Raw genomic sequence first — 25,265 nt, forward strand, 5'->3', positions numbered from 1 at the left:
TATTTTTTGCTTGGAGTTTTAATAAAAGTGAGTTCACAGAAACCTTACAATGATTTAACAATTGCTGAATATAACAAGCAATACTGAATGCCATTAAAATACAATCAGAACACTGAAAGAAAACTCATCTTTTTCTGCTTTCCACCAATTAACATTTTTGTAATGCAGGCTGCTACTGTGCTACTGTGTTTAGAATAATTTACATCACAGATAAAGTACATAACATACTGAAACACAAGTAAATATTTGGCAATAACACACACACACACACACACACACACACACACACACACACACACATATAAACTGCAAGAAACTAATAGTACAACATAATTTAGATACATCTTATTTTTATATAGCAGGTTGTCTTGTCTTGGTCCTCAGGTTTTAACCTTGAATGAGACAAAAAGCTGATATGTCTATTTCCATAGAAATGTTACTTTAAAATTCATATTGGCTAATGTCCTAAAGGATTCATTTTAAGGGTTGCAATTCTGTGGGACACAGTTAACATCAAATGTGCTAAATTAGTTTGATTGCTCCAAAGAACTGTCACAAATGTGACTGTAGCAATGCCATGAAGTGCTTTGATGCCTGCATCTGTATATCATTTGAGAACTGGGTTACATGAGAGTGTTGCGCGGCACGGTACGAGGCTGTGAAATTCAAATACTCCTTCTTTTCAATTCAGTTCAGTTGAATTCAACATGACCCTTACTTAAGGTTTAGAATGGTAAAAGCATAGCAATGTAGTAACAGTAGTCAAAGCACAGTAAGCACTGTAAAGCACACAGAGGCATAGTAAAGCTTATTAAAAACGGTGGTAAGCCATAGTAAACTAGAGTAGATGCAGAGCAGAACCATAGAGGGCATGCTAAACTGATTGCCTTTTAAACTAGGTCAAACATGTCATATAAAATAAATTAAATATATGTACAGATATATATTCACAGTAATAAGCCAGAAAGTCAACTAGGTAAAGCACCGTTAACATCTATGGATGCTTTTTTATGGCTGGTACAGTAAGCATGGCTTTAAAGGCTTCAATAGCGACAAATGCATTCAAAGGAGAACAGGTACAAGCATGGAGACAGCAAGCTTCTCATTCTCATACTTGCTAAACTGCGTTTCAGAAAGACAGCTGTGCAGACTGTACAAAACAGAGAACAGGTACAACAGACCATGCAATTAGCTTTGCAATTGATTAGCTTGGCAATTAGGGAGCTGCTCTTTGTCTACCATTATAAACTAGCAATATCATGCAAAGATATAGCAGAACACAAGACAGTAAGGTGTCTAATTTAAGCAGAAATAATAGAACGCGGCCATGCAGCAGTCGAGTAAAGAAGCATTACGAAGGTGTCATAGAACTAAAAATGAGTAGTAGTAGTATTATAGGCAGTAGAAGTAGTAGCAGTCATAGCAGTAGTACTGATTAATCACTGTATGCACAGTAATACAGAAAGGATTATTAAAAGGCAACCAAGCCCCCAGGTTGAATTAATGGAATGCAGGGCATTGTTCTACTTTTAGCTTTTAGTATGTGTCCCATTCCTGAGTCACTGTTTCCCAGATTGTCTGCTATTTCGGCTGTCTACCCCATCACATCATGTTGCAGGTGTGGGGATATTGTGATTTTCCATGCAAGCAATTGCTCAACAAAGTCGCTTAGTTGTAGACTCTACTTAACTTTGTAAAATACACAAACACAGACAAACACACACACACACACACACACACACACACACACTATAGCTGTGATCAGTAACAAAGTCATAAAACTGCTTTAAAACACAAACACTTTTTCCAACACTTTTCAATCTGATATTACAGGAAGCAAATGTTGAAAGTTAGACAGTGGCATTACGGATTGTAAGTTCTCAACACTGAGGAACCCACAATGTAAGCAGTGACATGAGAAGCAGCACAAAAAGCTGTAGACTGAAAGCATTCATTCATCTAATGTCAACGAGCAGGCACGCGAAGGCATTTAAACAATGTGGTTAATGCATACTATAACACTTCTGACATCAAGAAATACACAACCATACACAGAGCACAAGCTCGTTGATCTTTACCTTACATATAGACTCTAAAGTGCACAGCCTCAGTCTGAGGACAGCTAGACAGCTTTACTGGCTATTAATACTGTACATACAAAGGCAACATAGTTACAGACACACATGTAGACTTTCTGTTCAGCTTCACAATATTGGCACATCACTTAAACACTTAAAACACAGGGCTCGGTTTTAAAATGGCTTTGCATAATATTTTGCAACCTGCACTACAGTTCTAAAAATAGAACATACTTTTTTTTGCTATGCAGCATTTTTGATGGATACCATAGCGTTTTTTTTGCTATGGTATCCATAAAGCCTGACCCTGAATATACAGTATATATTTAAATTAGAACATTGAAAGTACTAAGCGTTTGGTCACAATAAATCACAAAAATATAAGTCAAATAATATATAACAGTAATAAAAATGTGGATAAAATAATACATAGCAATTCAATACTTAAATTACCTTACACATCTGTATCTGTATTCAGTTGTGCTTTCATTAAGTACATATTTAATCAGCCCAATGAAAGTATACAATATATGACAGTAGATATTCAAGAGTTGAGAGACACTCGCTGTTATAAACTACTTGAGTTTCCTATGTGTGAAAATGAGCTCTCTTACACATGACCTGGATGAAATCAAAGTTTAAGAAGCTGCCAATGCTATGCCATGTACAGTAATGGTTATGGAAGCGTCATCATTTTGATTCAATCCAGGCCCCCGGTAATCAAAAAATGCACTTGCACTGAATCTCAATACTGTGAATCTATTTGGCAATACAGCTTGGCAATTAACGAAATGTGCTAGAGGGAAAAATAAACTCAAAATAATTGTCAATGCCATTACATAGAGCAAATTCTGTTTAGTAACAACTACTGATGCTCAAAAAACTATTAAGATATCAACAAGTTGCTACCTTGTTTCCAGTGTGCTTGTGCAGTGGTTTTGTTACTATTTCAAACTTGTAACTTAAAGGTTCAAGCTTATTATGTAGGGATTGTCACACATATAAACCTGATTTTACCTCAGAAAGACTGCTGGAACCTTTTTTTTTTTCTCTTAAAGGCAGTGTTTTAAGTTTGAGGTAAGTAGTATTCCCTCTAAAAATGTCATCTTCCTTTACATCATGATGCCTATGTCTTACTATCATTTATTGTAATGTCAAATGAATCTCTCGTCATGTTATAGTTTCATGTTTTGAACAATGTAGATTTAGTTTAACTAGATAAAATACAATTTTCTAGTCCGGATACAAAGAACAGATAAAAGCTTAACTTAACATTTAATTATAGCTGTTCTTGACATACTATTCACTGCTACACCACAATACAGAAATAGATCATTTCTGGAGAAAATAAAATACTGGTACATTCACAACAAATGCTTCCTTTGTCTAACGATTCAGGACATTTACAAAAACACCGACCTATAAGTCCTGTCCAAGTCGCTCAATCTCATCAATAAGGAAATCAATGTCTTCAAAAGCTGCAGCTGGGTTTGAGATGACCATACGAAAGAAATTCACCTTGTCTCCTTGTGGCTGGTAACTTACCATTGTGGTCCCATACTCCATCATTCTGGTCTTGATTACTGGCGCTACCTACAAAAAGCAACAAAAGCTATCAGTTAGGTTACGATTTTAAGGACAATAAGGGCTTCACAATGTCACAACCCTGGCCTTTTAACTGAACTTCTAGAAAATCTAATTCTAGTTGCCTTATAGAGGAAAAAGGCTGTCCATGTCCTTAGGAGTCCCAGCTCCAACTCTTGGAAAATGTACACTTAACCGAACCTAACTTAATTAATTCATCGAGGCTAAAGCTTGAAATTGGTTTGTAGAATGATTAGATATCCTGCTTTCCAGTGACTTGTTTATTAACAAGTTTTCCTTATGTTGTCCCCCATAATCCTCTTGGGGGAAAAAAAGATGTTTTATCCTTGATCAAGTTATGCCAAAAATGATATAGAGCTTCACTTATGTTGGTATGAGATAAAAATCCTATAATAATCACTACCTTTGAGTGTAGATCTGAAGTAACTCCTATAAGGTTAAATAGCTGTGTTATCAACAAAGCTAAAACACCTCTCACAAACCTACCATACATCGGTCAGTCTGATCTAAGTGACAACTGGCTGGAGGAAGCAGAGATTGGAAGTATGCTGCTTTCGTCTTGCTGTAATTGATGTTGGAGAATTTAAGTACTAGGCTTCTAGCAAACGATAAGTGTGACTCAGTTCCACATAGCACTGCCATTATTGTACTTACAGAACCGAGTTTGAAATTATTAGAATTTTACAGCATTACAGAAGCTTCAGAATGTTATGTTTTCTGCAGCAACACTAGTTTGCTGTTATTTGCAGAAATTACATGTGAAATGACAATATATTTTCACCATTGACAACAAGTGGTTCAGTTCAATTGTATCTCTTTAATTGGTTCATGTAGAACTGGGCATTGTAAACCTAGTTGAAAGAGGTGTAGAGTCACTATGTACGCATATATAAAGAAAAAAGTCTGTTTTCACATGCATCTAGATTGCAATTTTCAATAAAATGTAGCCTTCAGATCTTCCATTCATTGATTGTTAAATAATTTTGATTATACTGGACTAGATGGCACCCAATTGTACCAGTACTTGCATCATCTTGTACTTGCACTGAACTGTCCCATAGTCTGTCATATTCTACTACTGCTCTTAATTAGAACCATTTTCTGTACCTTGTAGTTGATTTTACTCTTAAAGGTATCCGTATCCACGCTTTTTGTAATTGCTCTTACTTGAAATCGTTCTTATCCATTTATCGTACTTATTACGTGTTTTTAATGGAATTTACTGTTATAAACAAATATCTTAACTATAAGTTTAATTCTTCTTTATCAAATTCGCTCTTAAAGGTCATTTATCTACTGTATTCTTTATTTTGCTCTTATTTGAATTTGATCTTATTTTCTACTGATTTTACTGTACTTTATAACTGCTCTTATCTGTAATGTGATATTGTGTAAGGTGATATTTTGCAATGTGATACTTTGTATTGTGATACTTTGCAACAACTGTAAGTTGCCCTGGATAAGGATGTCTTCTAATAATAATAATAATAATAATAATAATAATAATAATAATAATAATAATAATAATAATAATAATAATAATTCGATTGCACACCAGGTTCGGTTATGTTTACCATTTATAAAAAAACAGGGCAATGTAAACAAGGTGAAATTTCAAAAGTAGATTTAAAAAAATAGAGTAGAAATGGACCTTATTTGTGAAAAAAGTATTTATAAAATAAAATGAAAATAATATCACTTTGAAAGTTGCAATACAATTCTAATATAACCTATATATTATGTTATTATCCATTCCAGCAGATGCAAATGGGTCATTAAGTAACTTCAAAAGCAAATAAAAACATGGTTACAGAAAAGCCCTGCTCTCTGTAACTTTAAAAAAAAAATTACTTATTTTTCTGTGTGGCCTGCTGAGAAAGTGATTGTCAAACAGCCATAAATACAGTTTGGAACATTTTGGATTCTGACTTGGTGTGCAAATTGCATTTTGTGCAACAGAGCTGCCATTCTCAGATGCAATGACAGCACTTGTATTGCAAAGTCAAGGTGTTTCAAGTACGTGGAAGAAAAGTAATTTATTTTTTGCTGAATTCCCTTTCTCTGAGCCCTGCATCAATCCAAAGTTTTTTGTGATATTTGGAGACACTCAATTATTTCAATTGCACTGTGTCATCCCAACTAGTAAGAGTGCCATTCTTGCACAAGTAAGGCCTACGACTTGACTTTTTGTGTTACAGAGTTGGTTTCCTCATGTTGCAGTGTGGCTTGAGTCCCTACAGAAATGAACTTCCATGATGAATTGTGTAAGAACATTTTAAAAACACTCAGTATCTGAAACTTGGATTAACACCAGCATTTTCTCATTATGTTCCAAATTATTTATTTTCTTATATTTATAACACAGGCCTCAAACTCCATTTACTGGGATTAAAGCATCTTATCTATGGCCAAAACAGACACAAAAAAAAATGTCAACCTATTTTTTATTAAACTGAATTTTGAGAGTTGTAATTGCTGGGCTTGTTAATAAACTTTATTGTTTGGATTGAAGTGCCAAAATGAGGTTTACAATGGGGTCCCATGTGACAGCAGGGTTCACAAAAAACATGAATAGATCATTTCTAAATAAAACAAATACAGTACCTAGTTAAGCCACAATAATTGCAAATGGAATAAACACCTTTTCACCTTGATGGTAACGGTATGTGCAAATGTAGTTGAAGGGAAGTGTGGATAGCTCTGAACACTATACCTCATTATATTCCAAGTGCTGTTGCACTGAGACCATGTACAATTAGGCTCCAGTATACTGTAGTACTGGTAGTAGTTGCTCCAAGATTTTGCTTTCATCATTTTTTCTCTATATCTATCTTGACCTGGCTCTGGGTTTAAAAAGGACTTTAGGTCTCACACATAATTAGTACAGCGGTGTAAAATAAAACAATTAGGAAATCTCTCACCTTACTCAAGCGTCTCAATCTCTCTTCCTTGTCTTCCACATAGCGAAGACTAGGTGGTAGATACCAGAAACAGACGTTTGTATGCTGAGGCTAAACATAAAGACTCTGTGTTAGAAATGTATCTCTGAGTAAAATTTCCCAGACTGCAGCACTTTGGATATAAATGGATATAAATTCATGCTTAATGATCATTGACTTCTCAAAATATTCCAATGAAATCTACATTGTGTCAGATTTGGTACACAGCCCGATGGCACACTGAATAATAGTTAGTAGCAGTATTGTGAGCACTAGCTGATACAATATATTCGATCATATTTGCAATGGGTGAAATTATATTAATTAAATAGCCAACAGTTGTGTTTGTAATATATCCTGGCCAGTTTGTGATTTAAAAGTAAAAAAAATGGATTAATATGTAGTTACATGAATAAAATATATTGTTTCTCCTGGGTTAACCCAAAGAGCTTCATAAACATACCAAAGCTGTTGAACACAAAGCTCTTACAAGCTGCTTTTGTTTTGTTTTTTTGCAGCAATTATGCTATTACCAGGCTGTGAGAAGGAATAATTGTAGGTTTCTACCTAGTGACTCATAAAGGTGATCATTACAGGGTAGAGGGTTGAATGGAGGGTTTCTTTTGCTTTGATTGTTTCTATAGGTACAGCTGGAAAAACACCTGGATGGTGCCCAAGGGTGCTTAATTCAATCTCCACTTTGATTATGTTATGTCTTTCCCACACAAAAAGCTTAGTGTGGTGGGCTAATTGAGGACTAAGCACTCTACCAAACTGAGTACTTTTAAACTAAAATGATTTTCATTTATTACTCAGCCGTGATTATTGCATTGTCAGTTGTTATTTTAGAATAATAAAGTGAAATGTTTAACATAAAACTGAAAAATAACAACAAAGATTTTGTGACTGAAACATAATGTTTGTCATGAAGAGCACTGCATAATAATATAATAATAATAATGTAATATATGTGCATTATTTGAAGCTGCTTCTGGAAATGCATGGCACACTACTTACTTTTTCATTAAAAACCATTTCGTAGCCTTCCCTGTTCTTTATTTTGTTGTAAAGATACTCTGAGAGCTCCAAGCACTTGTCAATTTGGGCTTCAAAGCCTATGGTGCCCTGTGAAGAGAAAAACAGATACATTTTTATAGTCGGAGTACCGGGAATATTACTTCCCTTGAATTTAAATCAAGGGAAGTAATGTTAAAACTTTACAACACATTAGTAAGCTCATCTAGAATACTGTGTTCAGTTCTGGTCACCTCGTTACAAAAAGGATATTGCTGCTCTAGAAAGAGTGCAAAGAAGAGCGACCAGAATTATCCTGGGTTTAAAAGGCATATCGTATGCAGACAGGCTAAAAGAATTGAATCTATTCAGTCTTGAACAAAGAAGACTACGCGGTGATCTGATTCAAGCATTAAAAATTCTAAAAGGTATTGACAATGTCGACCCAGGGGACTTTTTCGACCTGAAAAAAGAAACCAGGGGTCACAAATGGAGATTAGATAAAGGGGCATTCAGAACAGAAAATAGGAGGCACTTTTTTACACAGAGAATTGTGAGGGTCTGGAACCAACTCCCCAGTAATGTTGTTGAAGCTGACACCCTGGGATCCTTCAAGAAGCTGCTTAATGAGATTCTGGTATCAATAAGCTACTAACAACCAAACAAGCAAGATGGGCTGAATGGCCTCCTCTCGTTTGTAAATTTTCTTATGTTCTTTTTATGTTCTTAAATGGGAATAAAATAAATTGCAAAATGGCAGGGGCAGCAGTGTGGAGTAGTGGTTAGGGCACTGGATTCATGGCCGGAGGGTTGCGGGTTCAATCCCAGTTGGGGGACACTGCTGCTGTACCCTTGAGCAAGGTACATTACCTAGATTGCTCCAGTAAAAACCCAACTGTATAAATGGGGAATTATATGTAAAAATAATGTGTAAAAAATAATGTAATTGTATGTAAAAATAATGTGATATCTTGTAACAATTGTAAGTTGCCCTGGATAAGGGCGTCTGCTAATAAATAAATAATAATGGGAGGAAGACAGATGCCATAGTAAATAAGAAATTCAAAAATCAGTATTCTGACACATTAATAAGCTTATTTTCATTTAGTTTTTTCCAGTCAGTTTGCTAAGTACGTTGCCAGCTGTGGTTCAAGTAGGGTTACCATATGACTCCATGTACACTAGGACAGTTTGGAACAGTTTTCAACTCCCATCGCAGTGCATTCTGGTACGTTTTACCTGTCAGGTACCTTTCACAGCAGGACTACACTTACCAGAATGCACTTACCATGATCATTAAACTCTTCCGTGTGAGGTGAAGACTTTTCAGAACTACTTGATTCATGAGCTTGTTGTCCAGCTCAGCATATAGTGTACTCTATTGGTGATGAGTGTGAGAAATCATTATATTAAGATTAAAACTTTTTTTTTTTTTTTCTACGTGAGATAATGCACCGCCAACTGAGTAGAGGCAAATTGAAATTGAAGCAGGACGTTCAGTACTGGAAATCCTGTCAGGCCCAAAGTACCTGGATAATAGCAGGGCAGGCAGTTCATAAATAGTGTTCCTCTTGAATAGTGGCACTCAATAGGTTTTCTTATTGGGCCATCGACAGGATTACATAACATGAGGTACGCCCACCACTTCAGACTGGTTAATGTACTCTACTGACCTTGGCTTTCCACATCAGCCACAGTTTAAAAATATCAACATGGCGCCCACACTGCAGGGCTTTGTCACCAGTGTCATAGGACAGATCGTAATGCTTGTCTTGCTGGAAGAGGTAGCAGGCATGCATCTGGTTGCAGTTCTGCATCAACCCCTGTCGGCAGAAAAGAAATAGAAGTAAGATGCCATTCTGATTTTCAGTTGAATGATACCACTATTTATTTGTGCAACTTTATTTAGAAACAACTTCACAGACATTATGGGTTTTGTACTCGTTGTCTGCTTACCTGCAATTTAGTCCTACAGCCACACAATGTAATTTTAGACTTAACATGAGTAGTAATTTCATAAAATGGTTATTACATTAAAAGTAATAATGCAATCTAAAAAATAAAAAAATAAAATGTTGTGGAAATACTGAGACAACAGAGGCTTTTACAGCCAGATATATTAAAAGCCATTTATAAATAGTAAATAATGTGTACATTTAAGAAGTTCTACATTTAAATTATATATTTGTCCAATTTAGCATATATTTTTTAAAGTAGGTTTCCATAAATTGCAACTATGATGTACGATGGGCTATATCTTTTAAAATATTAAAATATGTTACAAGCTTGATGAGTCAAAAATCCTGCATTGAATCTGCATTGATCAGGGTAGTAATTTGTTTATTTTTTCAGTTACTTTGTGAAAAGCTTTAAGATCTTGAAGTACAGTACAGGACTGCATTGCAGGTTAGTCAGTTTGTGCAAATTCTGCCATGAGTTTCTCACCCTGCTTATGGATTTGATTTTCAGTGGTATCTTATTTTTCTCTAAAGGTTTTTTGGGGGTGGGGAAATCATTTCAATAGACCAGATTTTTAAAAGTTACCAATAATACCAATACTACCACTACTACTAATAATAATAATAATAATTATACATCTCACCTCTTCTCTGACTAGTAGAGCGGAGCACTGCAATGGGACGGACATCATTTTGTGCGGATTCCATGTGACAGAATTGGCCCTATTATTAAAAACAAAGTAATACAAAATAATCTACTCCTATTAATGAATCAGTTCCTGACCTCTAACCAAGACACCACACAGGGCCTACTGGTCAAGTGATAATCAGTCAAACCCAAAACAATGATTATAGCCATGAGGTAATATCCTGTTCCCATTCACATATACTGTATGCATATCGTTTTCCATCCCAACTCATTACAAGCCACCAGAACACTCTCCAGACTCTATCCACTACTGTCATTTTTCCAGTCCCATCAATCAGTAGCTGTCTATAGGCATGTGCACCCCCTAGGGAACAAGTGTAGCTATTAACATTTGAATAACTTTGTCTTCTAAGGGCATTGACTGGGCTTCAACTAACAAGTCTACACAAGGTGGTCTACATCTGGAAAAAAAAATCTGAAAAAAAAAACCAGAAAAAAAATAAAATATTTTCATTGGGGCGAGACATACTTACTCAAGCACATTGGAAAGACTTAACCCCAACCTTTACCTATCTCTCTTCCTAACACCAGTCAGTCATGGTAGCATATACATAGATCTTCATGTTATCTTTGTGAAAAATTGACTTTTGTGTTAAGACCTTGATAATTATGGCCTGGCATATCCTGGTCATCTACATATGAACATGAATCAATATTGCAGAATAGAAATAAGTCCTTAATGAACAGTGATGCATCAGCAAAACCACCACTCAGTTTGGCACAGTGGGCTTTGGGTCCCTCTCTAGGCAGTGTGCGGTGAAGCTCACATTGTCACTGTTTGTGCTACAGTAATTTTACTCTGTTGAGAAATGACTGTATTCTTCAGTTAGTGCTGCTAATCTACCACAACTGACCAAAATCCAGCATAAAAAGAACAAAGTTTATACAATTGTCAAAATGCAGTCTTGTTAAAAATGACACATAACATTCTCAATGTAAATGCACACATGTTGAGAGAAAGAATGGCACACCTTTCGACTCCATTTAATTTCCATCGATGCTTTCTGGACATCAGCAGTCCACCACCCCAGGCTCCCTTAAAAATAAATATATTTATTTAAGCTCTTAAAAAATACTTTTATCTTATTTTATTTGCTGTATTTCTTACTTTGTAAAAATGTTTCCTCTCAACAAAAATGTTCAGATTAGTAAAACAAAAATTTATTCTAGGGGGTTCCCGTGTGGAATGCAGGATGTGCCCTATAGCCTGGAGATCGCATGTTCGAATCCAGGCTATGTCATTGCCGACCGTGACCGGGGGTTCCTAGGGGGCGGCGCACAATTGGCCGAGCGCCGCCCGGGTAGGGAGGGCTTAGGTCGGCAGGGCAATCCACAGTTCACCACGCACCAGCGACCCCTGTGACTGATAGGGCGCCTGCAGGAACACGTTTCAGAGGACGTGTGTTTCAGAAGACGTGTGTTTCAGCCTCCGTTTCCTGAGTGGCCGGGGGGTTGCAGCGGTGAACCGGGATAAAAAAATAATAATAACTGGGCATTCCAAATTGGGGAGAAAACCGGGGTAAAAAAAACCCATTGGCGACGACTACATTTAAAAAAAAAAAAGAAAATGTATTCTATAGCAAGAACAGTGAATAAAACCCCGTTTGAACATGTTTTCTTTTTGTGGTGATTTTCTGTTATTTTTCTTTGTTTAGAGTCTGTTTATTTGATCCTTACACAAGCTGAATATTAACCTAAGGGTTACTATGTGCACCTGAATACAATGTTAGCCATTGTGTATTATATTTAAAAGCGTATTTAGCTTGGCCCCATGTGATTTACTTTATGGTAACTAATTTAAATAACTATGGCTTATTATCTTAAAATGCTGGCTGTGCCTCTAATACAATGCCATTTAGTTTATTACTTACAATTCAAATTGTACTGTAATTGCATTCCTTTCAAAGTGCACCCCAGCTCTACCCTTATAAAATCTTTACAGCAAACAGTATCACATTAGTTGAACTCCCCTTTTTCGACATAGTTAAAACTCCATTCAAATGCCTGTTGAAAACAATATTGGTTTAATTAAACATTACACTGAAAATTCTAAGCAGTGGTAATGGTCATCCAGAATAAAAATATAACCTGCAACGGTGATAGCTGTGTGGTTATTCAATATCACAGATCACACTTACATCAACATGCATCCAGACTTTGTGTTTCTTGCACACATCTGCGATGGCAATGAGTGGATCAAACGCTCCATACACTGTAGTGCCAGCTGTAGCACTTACAAAGAACGGCACATAGCCCTGTAAAATCAAACACATGTACTTATGCAACACAAATAGGGTTCATTAGGAGATTCATTGTTTTGGGGGGTAGAACAGATATCAATTAGTTTTCATAGGCTAAACAGAGAAGAACTGGACAAGCATACAATCATATCCTAGAAGCTGAGCACAGTATGCTGTACATTGGACCCCAGATGTAGTCATGCCTTGATTTATTATTAATTCTAGTTATAAGTATTTGTTTTAATATTTTGAATGCTTAAAACACTGTTATACAGTCTTGCAGCCTTTTCTTGTTATCCACTGTATATTATTAAAGAATATAGTGCCCTATTCACAGTTTTAAGGAATGTTTCTAGTTTCTGTAAACAGTTCCTTGAAAAATAACTAATACATTCATACAGATTTCATGAGCTGTAAATGATTCAATAAATCAAAATGGGGTTTTAAAAAGAATTGCTTAACAAAATATCCTTAAAACAGTCCTTAAGGTTTTGTGAATAGGGCTCATTATCCTTTACAAATACAAGGTGAAATGGCACACCATATATCTCAATTTCTGTTACACACAGTACTATCACAAATCAATAAATTACTTGGTTTGATGGCAGGACAATGGGAATAAATGAAGATTTGAATACATATTTTAGGGGGCAAAGGAGCCATACAGTGCCAGTTGTGACATGGACTTAAATGGGGTCTTGTGGAGGTCATACAAGGGCTTAGATAAAAGAAGTAGAAACATCTGCCATCATATAGTACAGCATATATGGCTTGACTATGCATTTTAACAATGGCGAAGTTACCTTCTGTTTGGCTTCAATTATTCTTCGTTCAAGGTCTGACGGTATCATTTTACCTCTGGAGAAGGAAACTGAATTGTATTATTTGTATGTTTTAGCTGTCACAATTACATCAGTCAAGTTAAAACAGTCCGCCTTGTTATAGATTACTATCCAGGTGTACCTGTCATCGACCTTGACCAAAATAACACTGTCCGTGCCAATTCCTAAAGCTGCTGCCCCCTTCTTAATGGAAAAGTGACTCTAGAGAAAAACAAAAAACAGTTAGAAACAGCATGTTCTGTGAAGTCCCAGAAGCAAACAATAACATTGCATTAGGATTCCACCTAACTTTACATGCATCTTATTTGCTGGCCATAGAAAGCTAGGTGGCTCATGCTTTTTTTACATAGCACATGCACCACATGGTGGCAACATTTTGTAATCACACCCTGTGTTGCAAAAACCTTAGACATACTAAATTATATAATAAGTAAAGAAACACTAAATGTGTTGTACTCAGTTTCCTAAGGGAACCACAATGTATCCTATCTTTTGTCTAGCAGTTAATCAGCTGTATGAGGGTAAGCATGAATGTACATTTGGATTAGCGCTCTTAAATCATAGCATTTTGTGTTATTTGACACTGCGATATACAGGAAATTGGCAAAAGCATAGTAAAGTGTTGTCAAGCATGCGAGAGGAACAAACAAGCAGGCACCATGTTCACATTGCCTAATTTCATTTTAAAGACTGTTAAAGTGTAAGCCTGCCAATCGCACAGTCACATTGTGGATTAATTCTATAAGAATACTATTCTAATACATTTAGGCCTATAACAGATACGTGGAGGACAGCTCTGCTAAATTAATATGAGCAGCTGAATCCGAGATTTGACAAGGTGCCGAAATCCAGTGACTCTTCATGTGATGAAGCATTTGGGCACCCAAGAAATGACAGTAGCCATCCAAAGTGTGGAAAATCAATCTACAAAACAGTGGAATAATTTCTAAAAATAAAATTCACATGACCTAGTCTAAAGAAACATCTCATGCATTTTGTGGATTACAGATTTTCTCTCTCTTTTCTTGGCAGCCTTTCATAAAAACACATAATCTAAAGCCACAGAAATGACGTACATGTTCAGATGTGAAGGCAACCAGCCTTGGAACAGCTGACATTCCCTTCTCCTTCACTTCAGGGAACATCTTGTATCGGGCCACCAGCATTGCATACATATTAGATATCGCTCCACCTGAAGCACAGTTCAACAACACATGCATCTTTAATCTTCAGCATTGCTCACATTCATTTTTGTACCACATCGGAATCATAGAACTGCAAGGCAACATGACAAGTGGCTCCTCTCCAGCACTTGGAAATGTTGTGGTACAACTCAAAAGGGTTCTGCTGAGTCACACGTGGAGTCAAATAGGCAAAACATCACCTGAAACCATCAGTCATTAAAATCTCCTTGGATACTAGTTGTTGGTATTATCTGGTAAACAAGGCTGTGCTGAAGTCAGCTTTTTGTTTGTGCTACTTCTGATTCTCCTTTGTCAGTTCCACTCTTAACAAAACATGAGGCTGATGTTACCCAGGATGCAACATTCCACCCACGTCTTCCACATACTGTGTAACATGAACACTACAACTGAGTATCTATCATATTATATACATTTATGATATTAATATTAAAATATATCATAAATATAGCATTTTTTAAAATATGCCTTTCAGTAGTTGCAACAAAAAGGGGTGGGTGGGTAAATTGACATTTACAAAAAAACGGGACTCCCGAACAGAAGTGAGGCTGTTAAAAGTGTAAATTCTCTTTATAAATCCTACATTCTTCCAATAGGAAACGTTGATAACATTACTACTATAGTTGTCTATTATTGCACTAATATTGTATCCTGATTTATCTGTCCTGGGAAGGCATATTGAAATCCCAAGACACCTCCCTCAAAACCGGGACGATCCAGGGAAAACAGTACTCTTTAACTTAACAATTATCTGCTCCTAAATCAAAGTGACCTTGAAGGTTCAAATACCTGGTGAGAATATTCCGTCTCCATTGCCGTCTGGCCAGCCAATCATCTCCCTCATTTTCTTTAGAGTGACATATTCCATCAGGACAAACACTGGGGCAATCTCATAGGTGAACCTAAAAGTACATATTTAAATTGAGAGAGTGGCGAGGTGTTTAACAGAGTTGTCTACAGTCCTTGGTTTGCGCAGTCTGGGATGTACTCCCACATCTGAAAACAACCCTGGGTAAAAGTACACAGCCTAAAGTCAAAGAGCAAGAGTGCTTTTCTCCTAAATAGGGGAAAAGCAAGCTAAGTGAACTAATTCACTAGGAAATGAAATATAGGAATTACATGTTTGTAACAGGAGAGGGCTAGGCTTAATTTGAGCTCATAACTCAAAATGTACCCCATCTTACACCCAGCAGTATAATGACAGCAGAGCATACCTACTACCAGCGTTACAGGGTTACATCTCAAATGTTTTTTTAATATATACTGTAGTTACACAAGCCTTTCTGGTCAATTCAAGAGTGTTGGGTGAATAGTCCCAGCCAATTTTTTCTTTAGACCTGTCATAGACTGGAAAATTGGCCTGTTGCTAGGATACCCCTGATGTTTCAGGTATTAGAAAAAAACTTCTATATCTGGAAGACCCCCTGTGGAGAAAAGTGGAAACTATTGGGCCCAGTTATTGTTCTGTGTGCAGCAGTGCAAAAATCTGCTTCATTTTTTTTGTTATAAAATTATTTAGAAACAGCTGTTGTTTCTTGCTTGTTTTTGATAGTGAGATGACAGACTCAGAATGGCTTTAATGCCTGTACCATGGGAACAATGTTATGGAAATTATGACTAGAGTATGAACCTTAATTATCGAGGTTAACTAAAGGACACATCGAGTGTACAAGGAGAGCGTACAGTTTACTGACTGGTTACTATAATTATGTGTCATATAATATCCAGAATACAATGCAAAATGACTGGGGGTGGGGTATTTATTTCCCATCATTCTCAAATATCTTAGTAAATAGATTTTAATGATCAAGCTGTGTCAAAAGTACAGAAGCAACCCAAATATGGGACATTGTTTCTCCCATGACTGTGATTCACCATTGTAGAAACTTGGTCTAGTGTAACAGCTCACTTTGAACATGAATCAAATGGTCCAGAACCTGTATTGCAGCTTGTGCAATTTAAGAGCTGGACCAATGGACCAATTAATATACCAGCCATTGTCAGGAGAAGACAAAAGACAATGTCATCCACTATTTTATTGGCAGTAACATACCAGAAGTGCGTGGCTGATTTTAGGGGTGAACAATCATGATAGCCCCCGTAGTTCATGCACTAGTTTCCGGTCTGGTCTACTGAGGAATTCCTGGCCAGCTGGGAGTGTTTTGTGAACTTGCGTAATGGATTGGAGGGGGGGCTTACGAAATGATTCCCTGTGTTCCAGCCTGCCGGGTTAGCACATGTGACGGATGGTTTCTATTGGCTGGCCCACATCAGTAATTAAGGGGTGAACATCAGAGGAGTTCAATTGAGGAGCCAGGTGGAAGGCAGGCAGGTTGTGAAGAGGATCAGTGTACTGCCTCTAGTCTTGAGCTCCATTGTGTGCTCTGCTCAGAAGAAAGTGTCGAGGTCTTGGCTTGAGCTCTAGTGCCTGAGAATATTTTCCATGTTTAGTTAATAAAAGCACACAAGGCGTGCACTCCACTGTGGGTGGGATTTGGTCATTAACAGTAATATATATTACTGGATACATTGCAGGAGATTCTAATTTTATGTCCAAACCCTATATGTGGTAAAACCATTCTTAAGTTTTACAAAAAAAAAACCCCAACATTTTAGCATTGTTCCTTTTTTTTAGCATTGTCACGTACTTTGCTTCTTAAAGAGGGCATATTGCTGAAGAAATGCATATAGCAGGTCATAACAAATCAGCATCCAGGACGGCACAGTCTCGTACTCACATATTAGTATTAGCAGTAGAGGTCAGCCAGTCGGCTGCTAAACCAACCATATCTAATCCTGTAGAAAGCTGATTGAAGTACCTGGGGTGGCCTATAAATAGAAAAAAATATATATTATTGACTTGATTATAAGAAGTGAATTGCAGTGCACATGGTGTACAAGGCTGTCCAGATTTGGCTGTAGATCAAATATCATTGTAGTGGTTTAATTAATGTCAAGAAGTACTGTTCTTTTTGGGTAAGCAAAATGCACATGTAATTCTAGCTTATCATGTTAAACATGGAAAAATTAAAAAACAAAATGCATCCCTTCTACTGTATCTGTTTCCATTTTCATATAAACATATTTAGAACATAAGAACATAAGAAAGTTTACAAACGAGAGGAGGCCATTCCATTTGGTTGTTAGTAGCTTATTGATCCCAGAATCTCATCAAGCAGCTTCTTGAAGGATCCCAGGGTGTCAGCTTCAACAACATTACTAGGGAGTTGGTTCCAGACTCCCACAATTCTCTGTGTAAAAAAGTGCCTCCTATTTTCTGTTCTGAATGCCCCTTTATCTAATCTCCATTTGTGACCCCTGGTCCTTGTTTCTTTTTTCAGGTCGGAAAAGCCCCCTGGGTCGACATTGTCAATACCTTTTAGAATTCTGAATGCTTGAATCAGATCACTGCGTAGTCTTCTTTGTTCAAGACTGAATAGATTCAATTCTTGTAGCCTGTCTGCATACAACATGCCTTTTAAACTCAGGATAATTCTGGTCACTCTTCTTTGCAGTCTTTCTAGAGCAGCAATATCCTTTTTGTAACAAAGTGACCAGAACTGAACACAATATTCTAGATGAGGTCTTACTAATGCATTGTAAAGTTTTAACATTACTTCCCTTGATTTAAATTCAACACTTTTCACAATATATCCGAGCATTTTGTTGGCCTTTTTTATAGCTTCCCCACATTGTATAGGTGAAGACATTTCTGAGTCAACATAAACTCCTAGGTCTTTTTCAATTTCAGTATCTCCCATATGATATTTACAATGCACATTTTTATTGCCTGTGTGCAGTACCTTACACTTTTCTCTATTAAATGTCATTTGCCATGTGTCTGCCCCGTTCTGAATGCTGTATAGATCATTTTTGAATGACCTTTGCTGTTGCAACAGTGTTTGCCACTCCTCCTATTTTTGTGTCTTCTGCAAATTTAACAAGTTTGCTTACTATATCAGAATCTAAGTCATTAATGTAGATTAGGAAGAGCAGATGTAGAGTGGGTACTCCACTGGTTACCTCGCTCCATTTTGAGGTTTCTCCTCTAATCAGTACTTTCTGTTTTCTACATGTTAACCACTCCCTAAACCATTTGCATGCATTTCATTGAATCCCTACTGCATTCAGTTTGAGGATTATGCGATCTTTTATGTGGGACTTTGTCAAAAGCTTTCTGGAAATCTAAATGAACCATGTCATATGCTTTGCAATTATCCATTGTCGATGTTGCATCCTCCAAAATATCAAGCTGGTTATTTAGACATGATCTCCCTTTCCTATAACCATGCTGACTGTCTCCCAGGATACTGTTACCATGTAGGTAATTTTTCATTTTGGATCTTATTATAGTCTCCATAAGTTTACATATTATATAAGTCAGGCTTATTGGTTTGTAGTTACCTGGTTCGGTTTTGTCTCCCTTTTTGTGGATCGGTATTACGTTTGCAATTCTCCAGTCTGTCGGTACAACCTCTGTCTCAAGAGACTGTTGCATGATCTTGGTTAGCAGTTTGTAAATAACTTATTTCATTTATTTGAGTACTATTGGGAGGATCTCATCCGACCCAAGGGATTTGTTTATTTTAAGAGCTCCTAGTCCCTTTAACACTTCTGCATCTGTTATGCTAAAGTTATTTAAAACTGGATATGAACAGGTCGACATGTGGGGCATTTTGTCTGTGTCCTCCTTTGTAAAAACCTGTGAAAAGTAATCATTTAATATATTTGCTATTTTTTTCTCTTCATCTATGATTTTGCCATTTGTATCACTCAGACATTTTACCTCCTCCTTGAATTTTCTCTTGCTGTTATGATATTGGAAAAGCTTTTTGGAATTGGTTTTAGCCCTCTTGGTAATGTTCATTTCTATCTCTCTCTTGACCTTTCTAACTTCCCTTTTGACTTGTGTTTGCAGTTCCAAGTATTCTTTCTGTGTACTTTGTTCTTGGTCCCTTTTAAACGTTCTGTAAAGTTTTTCTCTGAATATATTTTTTAATTGATTTATTAAACCATTTTGGCCATTTTGTTTTAGATTTTGATTTGTCTACTTTTGGGATGTAATTGTTTTTGCCTCTAGTACTACATTTTTAAAAAACAGCCATCCCTTTTCTGTCGATGTTTTCTCTATTTTACTCCAATCTACTTCTTGTAGTCTCTGCTTCATTCCCTCATATTTGGCCTTTTTAAAATTGTAAACTTTAACTTTAGTCGTTACTTTTGTGATGATTATGATGTAATCCAGTTGAATTGGATTACATCATAAAGTCTGATATAAAGCCGCTTAGACAACCTTACATGCTGTGGCTGCTCTAGCCCATCTACAGTGACGTACTGGCACAGAACAAGCCATGGGGAACACAGTGAATGCAATAACAATAAGGCCCATAGAGGGCGCTTTTGGAACCTCCATCACGTGATTATTTACCATAAATAATGTCACCTAGATACAGCACATCTTGTGGGCAAGCAACCAGTTAGACACTCTTAACAAGCCGCTGCCTCACATCTGAGGGATGGTTAGCTTTTAGGCATGTTATGCAGCTCCAGCGCTGGCAATACAATACCCTTCACTTTAAATATGCAAAATAAAAACAGAACCCTGTTAGTATCTGTGTGTTCCACCATGTACCACCATTAAATCTTAAACAGATAGCTATAGGTGTATTCAATCTGTATGTTTCAGTACATGTGCAATGGCCATCTGATAGTCATTTTGCACCTCATGGGCCTCATATAGGTAGGATAACAAATGTGCACTGTTTGGATGCAGTCAGTGTTATAAAAATATAGGTAAAAATAAAACATCAGATACGGAACAGAGAATTTACTATTAATAACAGTGATGTAATTACTATACTATTAGATTTGGTTTAAGTAAATACTACTACTACTACTACTACTACTACTACTACTACTACTACTACTACTACTAATAATAATAATAATAATAATAATAATGGTAGAAGTAGTTTGTTGTAGTAATAGTAGTAGTAGTATTTAATTGCAAATAGGCCAGTATTATTTTTTATGTAGGCTTGCTACTATTCGACTATTTTATTGTTTTTGCCAAATCAACGATTAATATTGACATTTATTTTAGAAAGAATTGACCGTTTTTTTCTATCTTTATTTTTCAATTTAAGCAGAGAATGGGTGAAATCGACCTTTATGCTTTTAAAAAAAACACAGACTTTTTATGCAATTGCGAAACGTCTCATTTAGCGAACCCCCTTTATCATATTTACGGCTTCTAATTTTCGTTTTTTTTTCAACATGCAACAAAACCATGGTTACCAACATTGTAATAGAAATAATGTTTGGTGGAGCTATACCTTGTAAAGATAAAGATCCCACACTAATTAAAAAATGTTCTCAAATAAACCGTAGAAAACGCAGCATACACAGAGTTTTATAGCATAAATTCATGAGTAAAAATATGCACAGAACAACACATTAGATAGAAGAACAGAACTAACTTGCACTTATTATTTGGAGTCTGAGCTCCCCCTCTCCTGCTTCAGCACAGCTGGACACAGAGTCACAGGCAAGGCAGACAGGCCGTGGAGACTTCAGCCGTCGGTCAGGGTATTGTGCACAATATTCTTTAAGTGTTTTTCTCTTGCGCCCCATTTTCAAATCAAACCAGTAACTGTCACTGTATACCTATAGCAAAAGCTTACCTACACCTTAACCCGCTAATTTCAAAGTAGGTGCTTTGAATGACAGGCGCTGTAGCTGGCAAATGAAAGTGCACAGTCGGTGCACTTCTTGATGATTGACAGTCATTTAAACAAATGAGAGCATTCTAGCGCTGCTTCAGTGCTTCAACGATGTCAGAACACGGTGAAAGTGACAGTGACAGCGAAACTATAGTACTAACACACAACAGAGATGACTGACAGCGACCCCTAGCCATTCAGAGCGGAACAGAGACGGGACAGACAGTAAGTATAAAAACTACACAAACTAGAGATGATTTCTAAATGATTATTTTTGGTAAGAAAATAAAAAAGCGAGTGGTTTTACCAACGTTTATCCTATATAAATTTATTTCAGTCAAATTCATATTTTTGGGGAATTCGATGTTTAACGAGCTTTACTGATTAATATTGAAAAGTAGCAAATCTAATTATATATTTAGTAGATAAAACATTATGATAGTATTGCAGTACAATAATAAGTTTAACTTCTGAATCTACAGATACACCACAGACTACTTAATTCACTCTTTCTATATTCAATTACATAAATCTACTTCATTAAAGGCGCCCTTTTGAAAACCAATGCCTGCATCCCAAAAAAAGTCAAATTACTCTATCTAAATGATGCATTTGTGAATAGCTGTCTTGACTGTATTTTGAATGTAATACATACCTGTTTTAATAGCATATTTCATTGTTGATCTGCAGTTCAATAAAATGTCATCCAGGGTTTCTGGCTCATCAGTAAGTTCCCAATTGTTAGCTTGAAGTAATTCATTTGGGTAGTGGAAATCAATGACTTTTGTAGACCTGTCAAACGTGTTCACTATATATGAAAGTAAAATGTCCATAACTTCTTGTAGAAAGGCCATTGTTGCTGTATCTCCATCGCTTGCAGGCAGGAGGTCTGTAAAGCAAAATAGATGGACATATACAGTAACTGTATTCCTTTGTATCCATCATTAAACAAAGGGTGTGAGCGCAGCATCTTTCATATGATTAGACAGGGTACAAATACAAACACACTACAATTAAATATCTAATCTCTCTCTCATATATATATATATATATATATATATATATATATTCCCAGAACAAATAGTAAACCTTGCAGTTATATCTGAAACATCTGAATTAGGTAATAGGTTATATCAAACAACATTAAAAAAAGGATACTGTGCTGGAGATATGGCAGTAAATCTTAATTGATTAACTTCAATTTAAAGTTTAAACATACATTATATATATATATATATATATATATATATATATATATATATATATATATATATATATATATATATAATATAAGAATTATCAATACAATAAACTACATTCAGAAACCGTTGTTATATTAGGCTCGCGCTTACTCGTCACCTGTGTGGAACGTGTCCTGATAACCAATTAAAAAAATACACACAACGAATCACAAAATAGAAATGACAATAAAAATACAGCAATTACATCTTCAATTTGAATTATTAGAACTGCTTGCTATTTACACTGTAATTGAAGTTTACCACCCCTTTCCCATGCTTATAATATTTACTGTACCGTGGCTAACGGTGTGCAGTGACTTACCATAAGTAATTGTGCTTACCGTGCTATCACAATATGTTTGCTGTGCTTTACTAGACTATACTGTAGTTGTGTATGTGCATTCAAGTATCGGATCTATGATCCTTGTGTTGATTTATACGAAATGTTTTATTTTGTTTGTTTTTTTTGGTTAGAATAAAGCACCTTTATTTTCGGCAAGCCCTTACCAAACTCAAACACAGGTCATACTGTTTTTAGGTAAAATTCCACCCAATAAAACAATATGAATTTGCTATTAAGCAAGCAGGCAGAGGCTTGGATTTAAACAACGAGGTTTCCCTTTGATGCTCAGTGTTTAATAAGCCTTACCTGTTGAATACAGGACGGAGAAATCAATATTATTTTTGGAACAGGTACAAAGCTCCTTACAGCTGCAGGTCTCTAAAGTCGATCCTTCTTGTTTAGCGGCGAGATTCGCTGCTTTTTCACCTTCTCCAGTAGAAAGAAGTGCTGTCATATTTGGGAAATGAAATGAGACTAAATGAATCAACATTTAGGCTGTAGAATAATATTATGCACGTTGCTTATAAGCTACTTTTGTTGGCATTTTGCATTTATGAAATAAAACACATCTTGTACATTATTTGGTCATCTAGATTTTATTATTATTATTATTATTATTATTATTATTATTATTATTATTATTATTATTATTATTATTATTATTATTATTTTAAGAATAACTTAACCCACCACACAGTTTTGATCCGATTCCTCCAGTGAATTTTTGTGCAGCTTGACACCAGGCTCTTGCTGCAAAAACACAATGAAAATTTAACTTGTAAGGACTACCCTTGGGACATAATAATGTGAAGGTTGCTGTTTATTCCCATCGCTGTGTGTATTAATTAACGTGCATTTACATTTACATGGATAATGTGGTTTGAAATTGGCATGATGTTAATTCATTGCCAGTTATAATCATTCACAAGTTGTATATTCATTTAAAAAGAGTATCTGATTAATGAAACGTCTGAAAAAAAAACTATGTACAATCTCTTTAAACAAATTCTACTATGCAACACATTTAGGCTTACAGTGTTTAATTGTGACCTTGGGAGTAAATTCGTTTTTATTTTCTTTCTCTAAATGCTTACTGCTCACAGCACACGCAACACGTAATACTTGTAGAGGTCTTACATATTCAAGGTTTATTATGTTCACATTCACTTACGTGTGCCGGGGTTTTGGTTGCTGTTATTCCCCTCATTTTCGGCTGCAAAAGACCAAAATCTTGGCGATGCCATTTAAAATGAAAGTTGCTTAAAAGATCACAGATCTATTGCCCATCCGGATTGAAAATATCAAGAAAAATACACAAAAATGAGACGAAATAGAGGGAGCTGTTCAAAAGACTGGTGCTGATCTGGTCCTGACTTCTTTCTTCCTGATCAGGAAGCTGCCCAAATGACACAGTTGACATACAGAAGACGTGGCACGCTCAACAAACGCTCGAAGCCTTTTCTCGGATCACAATATTTTCCACAGGTATGAACCAGATGAAACACGAAGCTGGCGCAGTGGTTTTGCTGCTGTTCTGCAGCTCCCGAGAGTGCGGATTATATCAAAGCCAGTGCGCCGCGCTATTTAGGTAAAGGGCGATACTCACACAATATCATAGGCGAACCTTGCAGGAGTATCACAAACATCTGGCAGGTGACAATTTCCTTCAGACTCACATTGATTGGTGCATTTGCCGTTAAGTGCATGCATCAGAGACACGTGCATATATCCAAAAGAAAGAGCAAACGCTTGTGTTTCTTAAAAAAAAGTGCACTGATCTTACAACTGCAGATCATACACTGTTTTTTAACTGTGTATGTACTTTTTTTTATCGGACGGCAAATGCTATCTCATTATTCACCATGAAATTCCTGAGGGAGTTATTGTATTATTACATTTGGTGACTAATGCTAAGGTCAAGACAGTGTAGAAGACGATAGTTTTGTCACTAAACTTCCAGCGTGAATCATCGGATGACAGATGTGCCTGAATCTTTATCACTATATCTCCTTTGCTTATTTATGTGACTAGTAGAACAACATACAGTACTACAGCGGCAAAAGGTTATTTTTTAATGAGCTTTTTGTTTAGCAGTTCAAAAAATGCATTCAGCTCTACACTATGTTTCCCTGCAACTTCAGCAACTGCCTCCCTCCCTCCAGTAGAAAACGACTTGACAGCACTGACATCATTAGTAATAACACGTAGTTCCCTTTGTGCGGAATCAAACCGAGTGCCCGATGAAGCGTGGCATTCACGTCTGCAGTCCATTTATTCTGGTGGCTCGTGATTCTCCCCTTCAGGCACTTCTGAAATTCCACTGTCAGTCTCTGTGCAAACGTCATGCATCTCGGTCACGAAATAAGAAGGAA

At 36.3% G+C, this 25,265-nt stretch overlaps 1 protein-coding gene across 1 annotated transcript; it reads right to left on the reverse strand.

Annotated features, from left to right (window-relative positions):
- On the reverse strand, positions 1 to 25,174 carry LOC117394854 (glutamate decarboxylase 2-like). Its single transcript, XM_033993507.3, has 16 exons — positions 24,065 to 25,174; positions 23,584 to 23,643; positions 23,200 to 23,340; positions 21,965 to 22,198; positions 17,326 to 17,416; positions 15,377 to 15,489; positions 14,462 to 14,577; positions 13,507 to 13,586; positions 13,347 to 13,401; positions 12,442 to 12,558; positions 11,275 to 11,339; positions 10,239 to 10,317; positions 9,310 to 9,459; positions 7,640 to 7,747; positions 6,605 to 6,694; positions 1 to 3,671 (listed from the first exon to the last, which is right to left on the reverse strand). The coding sequence occupies exons 1-16, from the start codon at positions 24,135 to 24,137 to the stop codon at positions 3,498 to 3,500; spliced, it is 1,746 nt and encodes a 581-aa protein (XP_033849398.2). The 5' UTR covers positions 24,138 to 25,174; the 3' UTR covers positions 1 to 3,497.
- Positions 25,175 to 25,265: the final 91 nt, after the last annotated feature.

This window comes from Acipenser ruthenus, chromosome 3 (assembly GCF_902713425.1).
Source record: "Acipenser ruthenus chromosome 3, fAciRut3.2 maternal haplotype, whole genome shotgun sequence".
NCBI lineage: Eukaryota > Metazoa > Chordata > Actinopteri > Acipenseriformes > Acipenseridae > Acipenser > Acipenser ruthenus.

Bases quoted from the DNA above. Each gene is read 5' to 3' on its own strand.
- LOC117394854 (XM_033993507.3), bottom strand. From the start codon at position 24,137: ATGGCATCGCCAAGATTTTGGTCTTTTGCAGCCGAAAATGAGGGGAAT. The intron at 13,587-14,461 runs GTACGTCATTTC...GTTTTTCTCTAG, and splicing joins TTGCCTTCACATCTGAACAT to AGTCACTTTTCCATTAAGAA. The intron at 7,748-9,309 runs GTCAGTAGAGTA...TTCTCTTCACAG, and splicing joins GGCTGATGTGGAAAGCCAAG to GGCACCATAGGCTTTGAAGC.